The sequence below is a fragment of the Astyanax mexicanus genome, chromosome 7, assembly GCF_023375975.1.
Source record: "Astyanax mexicanus isolate ESR-SI-001 chromosome 7, AstMex3_surface, whole genome shotgun sequence".
Classification (NCBI taxonomy): domain Eukaryota; kingdom Metazoa; phylum Chordata; class Actinopteri; order Characiformes; family Acestrorhamphidae; genus Astyanax; species Astyanax mexicanus.
In genome coordinates, this window is record NC_064414.1 from 37,717,484 (window position 1) to 37,737,418 (window position 19,935).

Sequence of the window (19,935 nt, forward strand, 5' to 3'; positions counted from 1 at the left end):
CATGTGGTACATGAGGTGAAACGAAACTGTATTAGTAGTTACACCCAAACAGCAATTGCTAAAATAGGTAAATATAAAGATAAAGTGGGCTCTGAGTGGTCCAGCGGGCTAAACGCTGCCACTATGATCAGGAGATCGCTGGTCTGAATCCTGTTCATGTAGCTTGCCATCGCCTACCAGAGCCCTGAGGGAGCACAACTGGTGTTCTCCCTGGGTGCGTAGATGGCGCTGTCCCCCCACTTTGCTCCAAATGGTGAAAGAGGCGGTGGCTGACTTGTATCGGAGGAGGCATGTGCTAGAATTTACCCTCCTGGTGTTGGGACACAACCAGTGATGGTGGGGTCCTAATGAGTGGGTTGGGTAATTGGCTCTGTAAAATAAATTAATTAATCTACAATGTAGAAAATGAATTAAATGAAGAAAAAAATGAATGAGAAGGTGTGTCCAAACTTTTGACTGGTACTGTACATGGTGGTAACAAGATTCTTCACTTGATAGCTGTGATTGCTGTGGTCGTTTATGCTTGTGGATATAACACCTAACGCCTAGGTTGATGTGGATATTTATGATCCAGTTAGTATAATTTAAACCAAACATGCAGGTTAGACACCTTAACATCTAAGTTGTTTTGGCTGTTTATGATGCGATTATCAAAATTTAACCCAAACAGGCAGATATATCACCTAACAGCTAGGTTGATGTGGCTGTTTATGATGGAATGTGGAATGTGGCATATACAGATACATACAGTGAGCACAGGTGGGCAGTTATTACTGTGGTGCCCAGTAGGCAGTGAGGGTTAAGGTCCTTGCCTAAGGGACCAGCAGTGAGTGGCAGCTTGTAAAACTTGGGGATCAAACCTACAGCATCATCAAAAACCCAGTGCAATAAAAACTACTTTACAAAAAGCAGAATTATCCATGCACGTTCCCAGAATTTTTGGGCTTATCTCCAAAGTCAGGTGTGGCTACCAGTTTTCATTCTTAACAATCAGCAACACACCTGATTCCACATTTTTAATCAGTTGGTCAGTCTTCAAATAACTGATGGCGTGTTTATGCTTGGCTGGAATGAGAACCCTATGTAGATTAGAAGATTGGACAACCCTGATCTAGACTTGGCACAGAGGTGATGGAACGAACTGTCCTCTGAGTGTCTAAACAGCTGATTCATTTGCTGTTTTCTCACACTGACTGATGGTCTAGCAAACTGGTGGTTGGATTTTTTTTGTTGTGAAAAGCTGTAGGCCATCTTTGGGAAGAGGAGAAAAATACATCTTTGATACATTTTTAAGAGGTGGATTGGGTTGTGTTGAGACAAAAGGAGAAGTGAACCTTGCTGACCTTAATGAAGATGATATAACCTTCTGGGGAAAGGGATGTACTGTAGGTATGAGGAGAGTGGGAGAGTAGAAGAACAGAGACTTTCTCACTGCAAATTCTTATAACTTCTCCCTGCACAATAACATTTGGTAGTTTCACAGTGAAACTGAGAAGTTTGAGCATCTCTGAGAGCCAGTAATAAAATAGTAAATCTTTCTCACATGGCTTGATTGAAGTTATTTAATTTATAAATAGGTCCCAAATTTGAAAAGCAGTTCTATTCCATCAGCCACAGGGCAGATTATTATATACCAACTAGTTGAGTATACATATTGAGTATATATTTTTGTTTGTTTTTTGTAATTCTGACACATTCATAATATTTACCATATTTTGCATTGTTTAATGTTGTTACACCATACAACTGACAAGTCTAATTCCTAATATTAGTCAGTAACTTATATTCAGTAAGTAATGTTAATCAGACAATTCATTATATCTGGTTCAGTTCTAATTATTGCAGCATTTTGTTTTTGCAAAATATTGATGAAAATATAATACTGTATGACTGAATTACAGTATATTTTATTGCAGTCATGACTTTTAATATTGCATTTCAATAATACAGTTTTATGTACAGTATATATAATATTACAAATATATACAAATATTATAATTTAGATTTTATACTTTAGATTTTTGATATATTAATAATATTGTACTAACTTTTACTTTCAAAGTGAAAGTACAGTGCTTTCAAAGTTCCGAAGCCTCACAACAGGGGTATGAGAGAGACAGTCTATATGTTTTTTTCAGATCTTTTATTTATACATATATATTTTTTTCAACAGGAGAATACATATTAATGGAGATGGAGGACATTTTTACCATTGGAAAAATGTAAAAATGTTCGTTTTGGCACAAAAAATAGAGTAGAAATATAACATTATCCTCTTTATCATTCAACAATTTATAACGATATTGACAAATGTCAAAATCACAATATTCTGTGTAAAACTCCATGATGCATAAACTTCTCTGATCAGTGTCCATACGTTTGCAAAGTGCAAAGAATACATATTTAAGGAGACTGAGTTTAGAGGTTTCAGTTCCGAGAAATCTCTAAACTCAGATAATTCAGTGTCTTCTAATAAAGCATGGGTACTCTGACTGGAATCTTTAAAATCTCCTTATCAACCATTCTGCATGGTTAAAAATGACAAAAGGCAAACAACAGATGCGTTCCCAAAAGTAGAAGCAAAAATAAAGCATTTGCATTTTATTAAAGGCCTCTTATTCGAGACTGAGTTTCAGGTTGAAACCAAGTCACTACAAGGTCACCACTATGGTCCTGCTACAAGACACTTGCACGGTGAAATTCCACAACAGCAGCATCACATAACAGCACACATAATTGCACTCGGTAAACAAATTATATTCATTTTCAGCCAACAGAACAGTTAAATTAATTGTGCATGCAAGTGATAATAGGCGAAGGAGACTGAGGAGATGTGATTTGTTTTTGTACTTTCATTGTAGGGCTTCGGTTTGAGGTTACGAGATCTCCTTGGCCTTCTCCATGTCTGCCTGGCCAATCAAGCTAGGCTCTCCTTTCTGAGCTGAGCTAGTAGTTTCAGTGCAGCTTTCACTGAGGGCCTCTAGTTCCTCAAGAATGGTTTGTACTCTGCGAACGCCATCACGCCGAGCCTGGCGCACGTCTATACGTCCTTCTGGGTCTACTGAGTCCAGAGCCAGCAATTCTTTGGTCAAAAACTCCTCCAGCATCAGATATCTTTTATCATTCTTTCTCCCATCAAAACACTTCACATCCTGTGCCAGTTTCTCCACCCGCTCCAATATTGCCTGTACTTTTACCAGTCCCGGGTGGGCTGAGCATGGCTCTGCCTTTTCTTCAGGCTGAGCTTGTGGAGGTAAAACTTCTGGTTGTGGAGTAGCGTCTTGAGGTTCTGATGTCAAAGGTACCTGCATGTAGATATTGGTAGTCTCTGGCATCTGTTGTGGTAGTTGCTCAGGTTGTAGCTCAAACTGTTGTATAGGTGCCTGTTCAAATTCCTGTATGGGCTGATGTGTGGTTGGTGATACAGGATGTGCTTCAGGCGGCTGTGCTTCACTGACTCTCCTAATAGGAATCTCCGTTGCTGGGCTGACAGGCTGCTCGTATGACTGTTCAACTTTGGGCGGGATCTCTGTATGTGCAAAATGTGACTGGGCCTGCAAACAATATATATCAACATGTTAGCTAGAATACACGTTCAGAAAAATAATTTAAATGAAACACTTGATGACTTTGATAGCTAAAGCATATATGAAGAATTCTCAAGACTACATTACCTGAGGTCTCTCACTCATGATCTGTGCTCTGACTGGCTCCTGAGCCCTTACAGTATGAGGATGTAAGATAGGGCTGGCTGAGCGATTCTGCTCAAGTTGTATGGGCACTTGCTCCCGATAGGTTGGGATTTTTTCCCGCGTGGCAAACACAGGGCCACGGCTCCACTCCTCTGGTTGGTGGCAGTGAAAGGAGGGTTGGTACTCTGTCTGGGTAAAGCGCTTTGGATGGACGGTCTGGTTAAGCTGGGTATGTGGGACGCCACCTGCCCCCTCGTGAATGACAGGAATAGGAATGTAGCCTGCCTGGAGGCCTGTGCTGCTGGGTCTGGAAGGCTGGTGAAGGGAGTTAGTGTGAGACTGTGTCCCCTGAGAAGGATGGTGGACATGATGAATCTGAAAGCAAAATATACATGAAATTGGCCAGTGAAATTATTGCAGTTGTCCAATACTATACTGTAGAAGGTATCACTGTTTTAGGATCATAGCACAAAAACTATAAATCCTAATATTTTTACTATATTGGGATTATGATCTTCATGCAAGGTGTTGTGTATATATGGCATAAATATAATAGCATAAAGTGTCCAAAAGCATTGTAATAAGTGTTATGAGCAGAGGTACTGTGGTAGGAGTTATATTTACATAAATGCTTACAGATTTTAATACCTTCATGTTATTACAAGCTTAAGTGTGATTATTAATTGTAATACCATTATGTGTAATATAATATCATATGTTGTCATATAAAAGTCCAAGAGCTGTACCTCAGGTCCCTGTGAAACAGGTGAGCAGGACAAGCAGTGAGTATCAATCTCTGATGGGGACTGCACTGGAGATCTTGGCCGGCAGTGTGCCGTGGGGGTTGGGGATGGAGTCCGTCCTTCTGCTCTTAAGTTTTGCGGGTTCATTGGGTGCTTATAGGAAAGTGGATGTGGCCTGGCCTCAAAATTTTCATGGATGACAGGGATTGGGATGTAACCTTGGCGCAGTGTTGGCTGTTTAATCTCCTGAATAAATGTCTTGTGCTTGTCTTGAGGGGATAACTCTGTAGGTGCACATGGGCTACTGGAAGAAAGCTGAATGACCTGCAACACAACAATCGTAGCATAGCATTAGAAGATTAGAAGTATTATGAAATAAAACTATGAATAGTTATTGTTATTGCAAAATGATAGATATTAACAAAAGCCTAATATGAAAGGTAAGCTAAGGTTTCCTCACATTACACCGTTTTAGCAATGTGGCAAAAGTTTAAGTTTTTTCATTTCAGCCACTCAAGATGTACAACTCCAAACGTTTGTAAAATTAACTACGATTAAAATAAACTAACGATTTATATGCGAAACATAGTAATTTAGCCCTACATAGAAATATAATGCTCTGTTCTTGAGAAACAATTATTTTAAGGGTTTAATGCCTCTAAAATTACTTTACAAGAAATTGCAAGTAATAGTTATTAATATGCTGTCAATACTGACTTATGAAAAAAAAATATTGTGGTGTGGAAGAAGAAGGAGGACTCATGAGACTCATTGCAAGTACTCAACAGCTGTTTATTAACGGGCTTGCCACTCCCTTATAGCCTTTAACAAGGCTAGGAGAGCGAAACCCAATAGCCAACACAGCACAAACAACCCTGACGCCACCAACCCAGCTATCCAGCACAGAGATGGTAGGTCCCCTTAACCCACCCAAAACATACCCCCATAATGCCCCGCTGGCCCCGGATTACCATGACCCGCCCCCACAGGCACACTACAAGCTGGCACACACAAACACACACAGACGCCACAATATTTTGATTCATGGCAGAGTTTTTGTGAAAGCAAAACTGACCCTATATAAAGCGTTTTTACATAATATCGAAAATATAAATCGTTATGGTCACACAACAAATGTGTCTCCAAAAATGGAAACTTTACAGAAGAAGGAACAAATCTTTTAACAGAAATAAACAAAGAATTTTTTTTTTTACATTTCTGTAGCATTTCTATTGTGGAAAAAGTAACATTTGATTTACATTGTGTCAAAAAAATGTTCTGCTTGACAGTAGCAATAAAACAATTCAATGTATTCATGTCAACATCAAAGCCAATATTTCTAATATTAATATTCTAATATATTTCAAATCTAATATTTCTTTAGATTTTACATATCTTAACCACAAATTCCGCAGAAATATAGAAATTATGCCATCTGTTGCGTTATCTTTACGAGACAACCTATATATTGCGCTTTAAAAGCTGCATTTTATGGCCATTTTAAATCAGCATTCTGTGAGCACTGGTATTTCTTACTCCTGGGCTCCACCTACAGTCGGGATGTGCAATTTGCATTTTGAGACACCCTTCAATAATCTAACAGGCATTCCTGTACTTTAAAAGCATACAGAACCGTTAAAGAAGAAACATGAGGGCTTAGAAGGTAGAGTAATATTACAGTGAGTATTAACACAAATATTACACTTTTCGCCAATGTTTTGCTGCCTGCCTAAGTTAGCTTAGCAGCAGCTTGTTTAACCCAGAGTAGCAGCAATATAGATGCTGTGCCCACTGTTACAAATCAATGAAGCACTAAACTAGGTGTAAAGCTGGTTTAAATTATTTTAAGGTAAACCCCTACTGACAAATGGTATAAAAGTATACATTTTATTGCGTATTATTCGCAGCAGTAGCAGTAACAGTAGGCTAAAGCAGAACCTTTACGGGGCTGATGGGTCTTTAGCAGAATATCTCTTACAAATCAACAAGCAATTTTAATCATTGAGTAAAAAAGTCATCCCTCATTGTTTTTCGTATTTAACAAATTTAAATCTGAAGTCAGATCAAATAAATTTTACCCTGAAAAGATATGCCTGTTCCCCTTTGGTGGTGTGTCACAATACCAAAATAACATTTAGTCACTCTAATCACTGTATTAACAAAACTGACCCACTATATAGAATACTATAAATTTTCATATTTTTGAAATCCTGTACACTATGACAAATATACTGCTGCTTTAATCCATAGAAGACTCTACACTCTAATGCTTTCTTCACTGTTTTCATTTTTTTTCTTGGCCCTACTTTATCCTTTATTATTAATGAACTTTGCATTTTAATGTATGAGAAGAGAGATGATAAAATGTTTGACTATAATTTAATTACAAAACAGGCTGACTGTCCAAAATTAAATGTAAAAAACAAGCATAAATAATAAGCACAAGCCTGTTTTTTCCTGTAAGATGTGAGAGTGCTCCGTTGGTATGTGCAGGATAATTAGATGTTGTGAAATACCTACACACAATGTCAAAAGTATCACCTCGCTGATGACCGTAAGGAAAACAAGTATCGTTTCATCACAGGCAGAATATTCCATTGATTTTCCATGATTCAAACTATTATTTAAGGACATACTATCGAAGAACAGAGGTGGAGTAAATTGTAAATTGCAATAATTTAATTTAAGTAAGTATTGCATTAAAGTTTCTAAGATTTATGGTGCAGTGTTATGTCTTACAAGCTGTTAGCCTTTTAATTTCAGTTTCGGGTTGTTGTAAAGTTGTAAATATTTATGGTTACAGTGTGCTTTATGATCTTTGCAAATTGTGCTAAAGTAAAGCCATGTGAAAGTAGTGTGGTATAAATCAAGTATGAAATTTCCCAGTGTGGTCAACAAATTTAGAGCTAAACTCAACTTATGTACAGTAATCTGTTTTAACAATGGGGTGAGGGCTGAGCAAAGAGCACATTCACAGTATAAATCATTTTACATGCAACTATAGGCTGTTCAACAGCTATACAGAAGTTATACAGGCTACTGTACATATATTACATGACTCATGTTATGTGTTTCTATGTGTGCGTATGTGTGTGCATGTGTGTATGTTGAATGGGTTGCTGTTTAGTTGACACTGGAGCTTAAAATACACTTTGTGAGGGGGTGGGCGTCACTAAGCAGATCTATGATGAGAAAGAAAAGGCCTCCCTTACTCATCAGTGTGAATCAGAGGTATGGGCCCCAGACAATCTCTCATCCCACACAGGGAGGGACAGCAATCAAAACAAAAATTTTGATATTGTGGTGGTGCTGGTGGTGGAGGTGGTCAGGTCTTTAAACCTGGTCGGTCCACACAATAAGGCTTATATTTGGTTTAGCTTTGGTTTAACCTAAAATTAGGATACATTTACAAGTAGTTGTATATAGTATAGCATGTAGTTTGGTGAGAAAACTGAAGAAAGAAAATGCTTTAAAGTGAATGAAGTAGGTGAATGACCTTGTGTCCTCTGCCTTTTTGGCATGGACGTGTGGACACCGAGACGGCCTTGTGCTCATTTTATCTCCTGGCAGCTGTGTCTTTCCAGCAGATTCTTGGTGACACTAACTTTGGCCAACAGCAACGTGTTGATCTTTCTAATGAGAGATACCAACTGGCGAGCCCTACAGTCTGCACCCTATAGTGAGTGATTCAACCTAACAGCTTAGAAGAATTTCCAGCTTATAATGTGAAGTAAAGTAAAGTAGGACTTTTCTCCTTTTATTTAATTTTTTTTGACGAAATTGAACAACTGAATCACCATGATTCTGCCTTTCCAAGTATCGACCCATTCATTGGTCATCACCGACGCGCTCAGAGAGAGGGTGGATCCGTCTCAAATCCCATGTAAGGGAAACTTTAGAGGACAGACATGATAGCGCGCAGTTCCAGCGGCGATATTCCCGAACAAACGCAGTGTGTGTGTGCGCGTGTGTTTGTGCGTGTGTGTGTGTGTGGAGCTTCAGCCTCTTTAAAAATAACCATTATGGAGACTCTGAAACACTCCGAGTCTTAAGGCTTGGCTACATGCAACTGCAGTGCGTCACACGCACTAAAAGCAGGCTGGCCGGCTTAGATCATAACACTAAAATATTATACACAGCGTGATAGCTGGTAGCTACAAAGAATATATGAGGCGCTATTTCAGGAATGTGGCCTGATGTCATTCAACTAGCCAACTAACCAAGGTAATAATCAACTAATAATTCCGCTCAGCTCAGAACCTTTAGAAGTATCTCCAGCAGCCTATACGACGTATCTCCACTGGCTATTTAAAAGTCTCTCTATAGGCTTTTTTATTATAATGTATGTAGCGGAATGTAGACATCAACGCAGTCTATAATAATGTAGCCAGTTAAATCAGATCACCCACACAAAGTTATGCTAAAAAACTATTCACGCCTACGTCCACCACCAGTCCACTAGAGCAAATAGCAAATAAACAGCTAGCTAAAGACCAAAGCCTCCCCCCCTCCAGCCCACCGGAGACCACCTGTCAGCCACATTATTTGACACTCCGCAAAAAAGCAAAGCAGAGAAGCGACAGGGACGTGAGAGCGCAACTTCTTCCATGGCAGTTCTGCGACTGCGCCACGACGGCTCTCTCCGCAGATCCTACCTTCTTAGAGTCATGTCTCGGGTCGTTCCACGTCGTTACGCGGTTGTTGTGATCCACAAAGAACGGCCAGCCGGTCTGAGGGTCAATCTTGATCTCCCATCCTGGCGGCAGGGGGTCATTCGTAGCCATCGCTTCCACAGGAGACAGTGTTTTCATGCTCTGCTGTAGTCTCGCTCTTGAATATTGTGCCATGACAGCGCACACGGATCCTTTAAAGGACCGATGTGATGACGTACGGCTGACTGGGGGTGGGTTTCTCGAAGCAGCTGGTGGGCTGCTGAGAAAGTTCTAGTGGGCTGAACACAGCTGAGTCTTGGAGGCTTGACCTACCCCTTTAGAATGGATACGTCTATAAGCTTCTGCTTATGTAAAAAAAAATAATAATATTTGATTAGAATATTATTAAATAATTTTGAATGACAAAAAATCCTTAATATTAAATAATTTAGAGACAATGCTGAAGAATCTAAAGAAAATAGAACCTTATGTGAAAATTTAAAATATTAAAATATTTTGAGATGTATAGAAACAAAAGATGTTTGAAGGGCAGGGACAAAAAAACATACGGGAAGGACAGAAGGGCACTCCTCAGCATTTAGAGTCTTATGCTATCAAAATTAAGATTAGATTTTCTAGACATTTCTAGAACATACAGTGTCAACTTTTGCCTATAATCCTGGTATATCAAATGCAAGCAACTGACTAACAGCAAGTGACTAATAGCAATTATTCAGACCACACCACAGCTATATCAAGCCTACAATGCAAAAAAATGACAGGCAGCATGATACACTTATCATTCTGGTCATTTTATGGTTAACAGGTTGATATACTGTGTATGAAAAAAGTGCAGCAGTACAGCATGAACTATACTGCCACCATGTTTGTTCAGTGCAGGGGTCATCTTTTCCTGTCCTGGAAAGTTAGTCCAGTTTAATGATTGCCCGTAACATCCCTTTTTCCACACTGATCTGATACAATCCGTCTGTTTTCAACATGGTGGACAAAGTACACAAACCATGTACTTGAGGTAAAGTAGAGGTGTACATATGCTATGTACATAATGTTAATTGTCAAATCTAGGGAAATCACTAAATGTGTTGGACATCAGAAAAATGAGACTATGTTCCATGTTCTTATGCATTTGCTGAGGTATTTTATTAGTTTCAACTAGCATGTAATTCCTGATCATAGACTACATTAAAGCAAGCCAATGTGGGATTAATCTCTCAGTAAATCAAGTTCCCCACATGTTCTAAAAAGGGTGCAGGAATCTGCATATTTGTATAATGCTACGTGGGAATGATTAGAGACATTTTGCATTAAGAAGTTATTGATTTGCATTAATACATTTTCCTATGCTCAAACTCATCTGCAATGACCACTGAAAATTAAATTATAGAGCAAGAGAAGAGGAATTTGGAATAAAATCACTTCAAAATACAATCACTAATAGATGTCCTTAAGCAAATTATTACCATTTTAATTTTCATCACATAGCCCACACAATGACCTATGCCTAGAGTAGTTGTAGTAATAGTTGTAAATGTTTATTGTTGCACAATTAGTTTACACATATATCCAAAACTTTGTAATTTTCTGCATATCAAATATTGGTACTAGTGGCACATGGCTACATACTGGAGAATCATTCCCTATAGCTGAATATATATTTTTATATATTTTTCTGTTTTCTGTTTTTGTGTGTGTATATATATATATATATATATATATATATATATATATATATATATATATATATATATATATATATATATATATATATAAGCACCCTAACCATACTAATTAAATAATAAAAAAAAATAATAGAAAAACAAAAACATTTTTGCTGGTTCCATTAGGATATCTTACTGTGAAGCCTCATACACAAACACATAGAGCTCTGGAAAAAATGAGAGAAAACTTATTTTTTAAATCAGTTTCTCTGATTTTGCTATTTATAGGTCTCTGTTTGAGTAAAATGAGCATTGTTGTTTTATTCTATAAACTACTAACAATATTTCTCTCAAATTCCAAATAAAAATATTGTCATTTAGAGCATTTATTTGCAGAAAATGAGAAATGGCTGAAATAACAAAAAGATGCAAAACTTACAAACCTCAAATAATGCAATAATAAAGTTCTTATTAATTAAGTTTTAAGAGTTCAGAATATTTGGTGAAATAATCATCCGTTTTAATCACAGTTTTCATGCATCTTGTCAAGTTCTTCTCCACTAATCTTACAAAATGCTTTAGGATAACTTTATGCCACTCCTGGAGCAAAAATTCAAGCAAAAATTCAATTAAATTAAAAACAAATCATAATTTTTAGGTGTTCCCCCCCCCAAACTGTATATATGTCTACACACATACTGCGCTGTGTTGAGGCTACGCTCTACTTGCTATTGTGGGCTTGAACGCGCTCGCACTCGCTCAACAGTGCTCAACCCCGTGATGCTGCGCGCATGCGCGTTGGCTGGATTCCTAGCTGGCCGGGTTTCGCCATTTTCTACACAATAAAGAAAGTAACTAGCTTAAATCGGTCTGGCGTTCTTTTAACCAAAATAACAGGGCACAGGAGCCGTTGAGAGGTTACACGAAGACTTAGCACGACATCCGAGAATGGAAGACGACTGCCACCCAAAAACCCTGTGAGTACTTTAGAGCGGGATAGTTGTCTATACGTTTAGACTGGAGTGTTCTAAACCACAGTCGTTCACTTAACGGGAGCGTAACCTGTTCTGGGGTCTTTTTTCTCCTCTCAGACAGAGATGTGCGCTCAGGGACAGGGCTAGAACTGTTTAAACTCTGTGAAAATCATAGTGTGCAGAGTTGTCAGTGAGTTGTGTTGTCTGCCTGATGTGTGAACTGCTGCTCACCTCTGTTTGCTAGCTCGTTGCTTGCTAGCTAACAACGGTTGCTAGCTAGCTTAGCCAGTTTATCTATGGGTAATATAAGTAGCTAGCGTTAGCTGCATAGATAGTTAGCTTGTGAGCGGGGCTAGCAGCTAGCTAGCCGCCGTTAGCCGTCCAAGTTAAAGTAAGTTAACGTTATATGAGTAGCTATGTGAAACAAAATTGAGTTATATAAAGGGCTGTATGTGGTGTCATAGCTACATGTCTACCGTTACATAATTAACCAACTCCACAAGCAGAATTTTATAATTTATTATGGACTCGTATCCAATGAAATAGACTAGTAATTTAACTTAGCTTAGCAAATAATTTCAAAGGGATAGCTAAAGTAGCTAGCTAGCTTTAGCTGCCTAGCAGTAGCCGCTTGTTTAACGTTAGCTATTGTCTGACACACAGCCGCTCACTGCTGGATTTCAGAGGCCTAATAACAGACTACAGTGCCGTGCACCCTTTACACGAACGGTTATTGTTCTTCTAGACATTTTCCCGACGAAATGCCAACTTTGTTCTGTTATTTGTTGTCATTGTTTTAGTGTTCTGATCTATTTATAGAAACGGCTACAACTGTTGGCAGCCCGTCTGTAAGCTACAGAAATGCCCTCTCCGGCATTTTTAAACGGAAAACAATGTGACTGTCAGACAGCTAGCCTTAGGTTTACTAACATCGGGTTTTTATCCTATATTTTTCTGCCTTTTGGCGTGGCACTGTTATTTATTAGCTTTTTCAGAAAAGTTTTCTTCTTAAGAGTAACGTTATTGGTGGCAAACTAGTTAGCTAGCTAGCTTAATAAAGAAAGAGACACGCTAGCCTTTCTTTCCTTTGTCATTTTCGCTCATCTGGAACAATAAGGGCAATGTGGCAAGCCGTTTCTGACACCAGCGAACTGACAGTTTTTACCAATAAAAATAAAGAGATTTAAAAGCTCTTTGTATTTCGCTTAAATATACTGGACTTTTTTAACGTTCATTTTTTGCATTTTAGTGTGGTTTGTTGTAAGGTGAAGAAATCTGCTGTTGAGAAAAAAAACTGTAATTTACGTTTTTGTTTTCCAGTAGAAACTCACATTTCAGATATTAGTAAAATATTTACCTGATCTATGACATTATCAACGTTCTAGCATTTTTACAAGTAAACACTCCAATTACAGACATCTAGAATTACTTTTTTTCACCAGGATACCAGAATAATTTCAGTTATTTACACATCTCTATAAAAAAAAGACCTGGTCCATAATTAACTTTTCAAGTTGTACAAATATAGAATTTGTCAGAATTACATTATAGATATCTGAAATTACAGTATCTACCAGTGGAGAAAATAATTATAGATTTCTGTTATAGAAGTGCACATATAGATAAGGCTTTTGATAAATTAAATGATTGGATATGACTTGTATGAGTAGTCATACTTTGATCTAGGGTATGTCTTCCTGGTAAAATGAATAGTAAGAATGTCTTTATAGATCTGATTTTACTAATACAAAATCACAGCTGATCTCTGAAATGAGCTTCCACTAGTAAAAAAGTGCATTACAGAGATTTAAAAATGGTTTGCCATAAAGGCAAGCTTCATTGAGATTTTTGCTGAATTGATTAAACTAATAAGCTTTATTCTCACTTCTCATTCTGAGCATTGTGATATGCTGGATGTCTGTGTTTTCTGTTTTTCAGTTACGTGGGGAACCTCTCTAGGGATGTCACAGAGAACTTGATACTCCAGTTGTTCACCCAGATTGGCCCCTGTAAAAGTTGTAAAATGATAACAGAGGTAAGAATGGGATATAGCCCTGATTGAAAGACTCATTTTTAACTAAAGTTTAGGTTTCCTACAAAGTCTTTGCCTGTTAAATGAAGTCTAAGAAAATGTTTTGCTTTTTTCAAGTCCTATTGTGCTAATCATGCTATTTTGTAATGTCAGAACAGTGACACTCTGTTGGACCTTCTTTTCTGCAGCACACAAGCAATGACCCATATTGCTTTGTGGAGTTCTTTGAACACAGGGATGCCGCAGCTGCCCTAGCCGCAATGAACGGAAGAAAGATTCTTGGAAAGGTACTTTGTTTTGCCATGTCAATTGTTTAAGATGTTTTTTCCCTCTTAGTGATTTGCTTTATATGAAAACTCTTCTGTTTAACCTTAAAAACGATTTTTTTATGTGCAGGAAGTCAAAGTAAATTGGGCAACAACTCCAAGCAGTCAGAAGAAAGACACATCCAGTAAGATTTGTTTCTTTTTAAACACTTTGTATAAACAATGTTTTTGTACTAATTATATATTTCACATACAGCAACAAAGGGTCCCTATTTGATTCTGTATTTAACCTTTTAAAAAGTTCTTGCAATTAATATGTTTTTCCTCCTCCTTCCAGATCATTTCCATGTTTTTGTTGGAGATTTGAGTCCTGAGATCACCACTGACGATATCAGAGCTGCATTTGCCCCCTTTGGGAAAATTTCGTAAGTTTGCAGATGTTATGTTTTTCTGCAAATGATGATTTGTTCTTTTCTTTGAATAATAAACAGCTAGAGAGGTTTGTATGAGTGGATATTTGATGGAAACAAGGAAATGTTTTTGCATTAATGTGTAGTTGTGATGTATGAAATACCATGACCTAGGATAACACTGTCTATTAATCAGGACAGATAGTTACAAACACAGCAAAGGAAATATTGATTCTAAGTAAATATTTCACATAGATATGACACATTTAGTCATAAAACACGGGTTTTTTAGTAAAACGTGGTTAGTGCCAGAAGCAAGGTGTGTCCTAGAATAGAATATCTGGATCATTAAACATTCCTGTTTGAAGAAATGGTGAGTGGATTTAATTTTTTTTCATTTTAAATCAGTTCAATATATGGAATTTAAAATTGTCAATGTAAATCTGAATCTTTCAGATTCTTTTTTTCCCCCCTAGCTGTGAGTGTCAGTTAATAGCACTCTGGTTATTTTACAGAAATGCTCATAGGATTGGACAGGAGCTTGAAGGCTAACAGCAAGGAACTGTGCACACTGGGAACTCAGATGTAGATTTTTTTCTATTCACTCTTTACTTTTCATACTTGTACTGCAGTATTTTTATATTAACCCTGAAGTAGAGTAGTTTTTAACAGTCCTTCAAAACGTCTTGTAAAATGTTTCATGTTTCATTATGGTTTGCCTAGTTTTGTTGATAGTTTGATTTTCTTAAAATTCTGAAAATGTCAATTTTTCAAAATTTGCAGCTTCCCAAACTCCACAATGGTGGTAAAGAATTGACCAGGAAAAATAAAGAAATCTGTTAACAGGCCATGTATGCCGTTTAATTCCTTTTTTTCTCTTTTGATATTTCTATATATCTCTGCTGGTAGGATTAGAGACAACAGCAGAAATTAGGAATGCATGGTAAACAAATTGATTTATTTTTGTGTTTTTTTTTTAAGTATATTTATTCTTAGTGGTATGAAAGTGTAAGACCTAGTATGTAACACTAGGATCAGTATGCAGTGAAAACCAGGATTAAGCAAGAGCTTTTAAAAACTGACAGTAGTGTAGGTTGCATGAACATGTGTGTGTATATATATTTTTGATAGCTCATTAATAGTTAAAAGATGTAGAGAACTGCTAGTGTAATGACTTCAATGAATCATTTAGGTTACTGTAAAATGTTTTACAGTAATGTTTGTGTGTGTGTTTTTTCTTTACTTTACAGTGCTGCCAGGATATAAGTAAACTGACTATTATGGTTTACCGTGTTCTTTCAGGGATGCTCGTGTGGTGAAGGATATGACAACAGGGAAATCAAAGGGGTATGGATTTGTGTCCTTCTATAACAAACTGGTAAGGCTCCAGCTCAGGAACACAAAGTGAAGGTTATTTCTATTTCTGTTTACTATTACATTTTTATGACTTTTAATTCTATTTAGATGTAAATGGAAGTTGTTTTAATTTAATTACCATAGCAAGAACTAATCAAAAGTTCAGCCTGTCTGTTTGGTTCATTGAGGTTTTTAGTTTTATTCTATTACCAAGGCTTTCCAAGGTACAACCTCATTACTACATTGAAGGAAAGGAAATTGAAAGACTAGCTTTATATCCAGTGAATTTGGTTGGCTTTGTTTTTGTTGATGTGCTAGAAAGTAATTATTTTTTCTTCCCCCCCCCCTTTTAATGTTTATTCATTTCTAGGATGCGGAGAATGCGATAGTGCACATGGGCGGTCAGTGGTTGGGTGGACGGCAAATCCGGACCAACTGGGCCACTCGGAAGCCCCCAGCCCCTAAAAGCGTGCAAGACAGTAAGCAGATCGCGCATCTAGGTCAGACCAATTTGTGGAGGTCAAAAATACTATGCAGTTGTGTGGAATTCTGTTGAATTATAATGCATTTCTTGATGAATTTGATAGGCACTGTATAATTATGTGGCCCTTGAGTAGCAAGGCTTGGAGCTGACAATTTTTATTTTTTAAATGTTAGGCAGTTCAAAACAGCTGAGATTTGAAGATGTTGTGAACCAGTCAAGTCCCCAGAATTGCACTGTATATTGTGGTGGCATCCAGTCAGGTCTCTCGGGTAAGTTGTATATGGTGTTCGTGTTATTTTGTCTTGTAAGGTTGTTGTTGTGGTAACTTACATTGTACTTTTTTCACAGAGCACCTTATACGACAGACATTTTCTCCTTTTGGCCAAATAATGGAAATTAGAGTTTTCCCAGAGAAAGGCTACTCTTTTATCAGGTACTTCTATCTTTTAAATGTAATGGATATGATTGAAGAAAACACCTGTAATCATATCCACAGTTACTGATTAATTTGCCATGTGTGGTTACTTTCCTGTATTTGTGTTTGTCATGTGGTTTTATTTTTTTTAGGTTAAGCTATTCAAGAAGTAATTCTGTATTTAGTAAAATATTTAAAGTTATGTTTAAAGTTAAAGTACTGCAATGCCACACAGTCTTTAAACCTGTATAGGTATTAGGTTTTTATTATTTAAATGTTAATGAAGATCCAGTTTTTAATACATTGTTACACTGTTTTTCCATCAGAGGGCGCCAAATCTTGAGTTTACTGGGCTTGAGTTCTAAGCTCTGTTACTTTGAAATTGTGGTCATTCTGAAAATTTTGTTCTGTTTAACACACTGGAATAGTAAAACTTTATATGGGTTAAGAAGTTATTAAACAAAATTTAATTAGAGTGTAGTGTAAATATTACTTATCCAATATTTTTTCCCCACAGGTTTTCCTCCCATGAAAGTGCTGCCCATGCCATTGTATCAGTAAATGGAACTACCATCGAAAGCCATATTGTTAAGTGCTACTGGGGCAAAGAGTCACCTGACATGGCCAAAAGTGTCCAACCTGTAACTGAACAAGTGTGTACAATTTCTTATTTTTGTTTTATATTTATATATATATATATATATATATATAGAGAGAGAGAGATAGATAGAGATAGATAGAGATAGATAGAGATAGATAGATAGATAGATAGATAGATAGATAGATAGATAGATAGATAGATAGATAGATAGATAGATAGAACTTTATTGATCCCTTTAGGGTTCCAGTAGCAGCATCAATACAGTACACACAGATAGAAACAAAGAGTAGGTGATAGGGAGTAATAAAATAAAACTAAACAATCTTACAATATAAAGTAATTTTTCTTATCTATATTTGTTTGCAATGTTAAGTTTCATGTTTAAAACAAGAAAAATAAGGTGCCAAATTTCAAACAAATGCAGAATATATTAATCTAGTTGGGGGGGATCCCATTATGCAGTTTTTTTTTTTTGGCCTTTTTTTTATGGCAGCCTTGTGGAAAGTAGTGACCTCCCAAGAGCTTGCATGAGCGGCATGGCATTGCCCACTTCTTACTGGGTTCTTACTGTTTATTCCTTGATTATTTTTCATCATAGTTCTCTGGAAAGGTTGTAGCTTGAAAGGCTAGCATTAGCTTTTTTTTCTTAGCCCTGTACACTTGGTCAGTTGGTAAAAGCCAAAACTGTTATTCAACCACAGAAATGTGTGTGCTTCCCTGCACTTTGCTTTGTCATGCACTACTTTTGAGCTCACAGCAGGCACTAACACAGGAAAAGGTGAAGTCAGGGGGCCTCATTTGTGTTTGAACCTGTTTAACGGTAGCTTGCAAAGTATTGAGGTGGTGTACTGCTACTACAGAGAGGTATAGTTTGTCAGATACCTGGAGAGTCCGGAGAACAGACCTAATTCTTTGGGATGTGCAGGAGAATACCTGGTGCAGTGGTCCAAATCTCCCCAAATTAAATGTGATCATTTCTTTATTAGGTGGATTATGGGCAGTGGGGCCATTGGAATCAGGTGTATGGAAATCCTCAGCAGTATGGGCAGTACATGACGACAAATGGATGGCAATTACCATCCTATGGAATGTATGGACAGACATGGAATCAGCAAGGATTTGGAGTGGAGTAAGTTATCACACCCCATTTCTAGATCTTGTTGTGGTTTTCTGAAACTGTCTTTTAACAAAGGAAGGTTTAGTTGTCCTTGCTTGTTTATCCTGGTTATGTGCATAGTACGTTTTACTTGCTGTGATTTTAACAACTAAGTATTTCAAGACTTGTGAAGAACTGATCTTTCTGTCTAATGCATTTTTCTTTTTTTCTCATATCGCAGACAGTCGCAGTCTCCTGCCTGGATGGGAGGATTTGGGACTCAGCCCTCTCAGGCACAACCTGGTCCAGTGATGAACCAGGCTAACTTCGGCATGGCTGGATACCAGACGCAGTGAAATGGTCCACAACTTTCCAACATCTGAGTCACTTTGTGGGAAGATCTTTCTTCTCACTGGGAGGGAATAAAGAGACTAATACGAGTACATTGACTTTTCCCCCCAGAAAACGTACAGAACTGACACAAATCAGGGTTTGCTTAAATATAAAGAAGCAAATTTTGATTAGACAAATGGGATGAATGCCTTCAGCAGGAAACTGAATTTATTTGCATTTTTTTGTTGTTTGTTTGTTTTAATGGAGTTGGAGAAAATAAACTGCATTTCCCCCCCACCCGTATCAAATACATTTGCTTGATGCCAATTACAGGAAGTTCACAGGTACATTGCAAAAAAGTTGTACGTTCTATAGCCTGATTCTTTTTAAGTGCTTTCCTTTTTCCTCTTCCAAATAGCTGATCATGTGTTAGCTCATCACATTACGGACTTACTAAAAGAAAAAGAAAAAAACAAGCGTTCTGATTCAGTAAACACATGTAAGTAAAGGCACTTTTTGGAGGTCGTTGGACCTGTGTCTTGTAAATGTTGAAGTGTAAATGAATTTCTATGTGCAGTTGTGTATATTTAATCCACACATTAGCTCCTCAGTTCTCTCAGAATCCTAGAGTTTGATACAGTGTGTATGATGTTCTCTTTTTGCTATGATTTGCTGACACAGTGAAATATCTCTCATTCAACATGGAGAAAGGGTCACTATGGCTGACATTGTAAATAATCTTTGATAACTGTATGGAATATGGTTTTGGGAGTATGCATTCTTCAGTAGTGGATTAAGCAGATTTGACATGCTGTGACTGACGTGCTGAATTGATTCAGTATTACAAATAAGCCTTAATTTTCAGTCACGCTTCAACTTTCAATTTAACGTTTTAAGACCCTTGTAGAAAGTTGTATTGTTGATTTTAGAGCCCACAGTACATTTTGTCCATTTGCAGTTTTGAAAATATGCGTGCCATTTTTCTCTAGTAGCCAGAGAAATGAGATTTGGGTATTTTTCTGGGAACTTTGTGCCTTTGAAATGCATGTTTCAAAGCACATTGTTAAGGTTGCTTAAAGAATCGAATGTAATAGGTAAAATGTTTGAATGCAATTTAGCATTTGATAATTTTCTTTTAAGTGTAAATGAGTCAATAAATGAAACATTGGACTAGACATAATGTATTTGTTTTTTTTTTTGGT

General features: G+C 37.3%; 2 protein-coding genes across 4 annotated transcripts; one reads left to right on the plus strand and one right to left on the minus strand.

Moving 5' to 3' along the window:
• Positions 1 to 2,124: 2,124 nt before the first annotated feature.
• Positions 2,125 to 9,305, minus strand: bag3 (BCL2 associated athanogene 3). Its single transcript, XM_007252251.4, has 4 exons — positions 9,091 to 9,305; positions 4,439 to 4,759; positions 3,675 to 4,067; positions 2,125 to 3,554 (listed from the first exon to the last, which is right to left on the minus strand). The coding sequence occupies exons 1-4, from the start codon at positions 9,280 to 9,282 to the stop codon at positions 2,877 to 2,879; spliced, it is 1,584 nt and encodes a 527-aa protein (XP_007252313.2). The 5' UTR covers positions 9,283 to 9,305; the 3' UTR covers positions 2,125 to 2,876.
• A 2,245-nt stretch (positions 9,306 to 11,550) lies between these two features.
• Positions 11,551 to 19,913, plus strand: tial1 (TIA1 cytotoxic granule-associated RNA binding protein-like 1). 3 transcript variants are annotated; one of them, XM_007252249.3, is made up of 12 exons: positions 11,554 to 11,743; positions 13,679 to 13,775; positions 13,961 to 14,059; positions 14,169 to 14,223; positions 14,376 to 14,463; positions 15,751 to 15,826; positions 16,175 to 16,304; positions 16,462 to 16,557; positions 16,637 to 16,721; positions 17,221 to 17,356; positions 18,291 to 18,433; positions 18,642 to 19,913. In XM_007252249.3, exons 1-12 carry the CDS (start codon positions 11,715 to 11,717, stop codon positions 18,754 to 18,756), a joined length of 1,149 nt encoding a protein of 382 aa, XP_007252311.2. In that variant the 5' UTR covers positions 11,554 to 11,714; the 3' UTR covers positions 18,757 to 19,913. The 3 variants fall into 3 exon arrangements, with proteins under 3 accessions (XP_049337461.1, XP_007252311.2, XP_007252312.2); XM_007252250.3 differs by having other exon boundaries at positions 16,175 to 16,283; XM_049481504.1 differs by lacking the exons at positions 16,462 to 16,557; positions 16,637 to 16,721; positions 17,221 to 17,356; positions 18,291 to 18,433; positions 18,642 to 19,913 and having other exon boundaries at positions 11,551 to 11,743; positions 15,751 to 15,858; positions 16,175 to 16,305.
• The last annotated feature ends 22 nt before the right edge of the window (positions 19,914 to 19,935 follow it).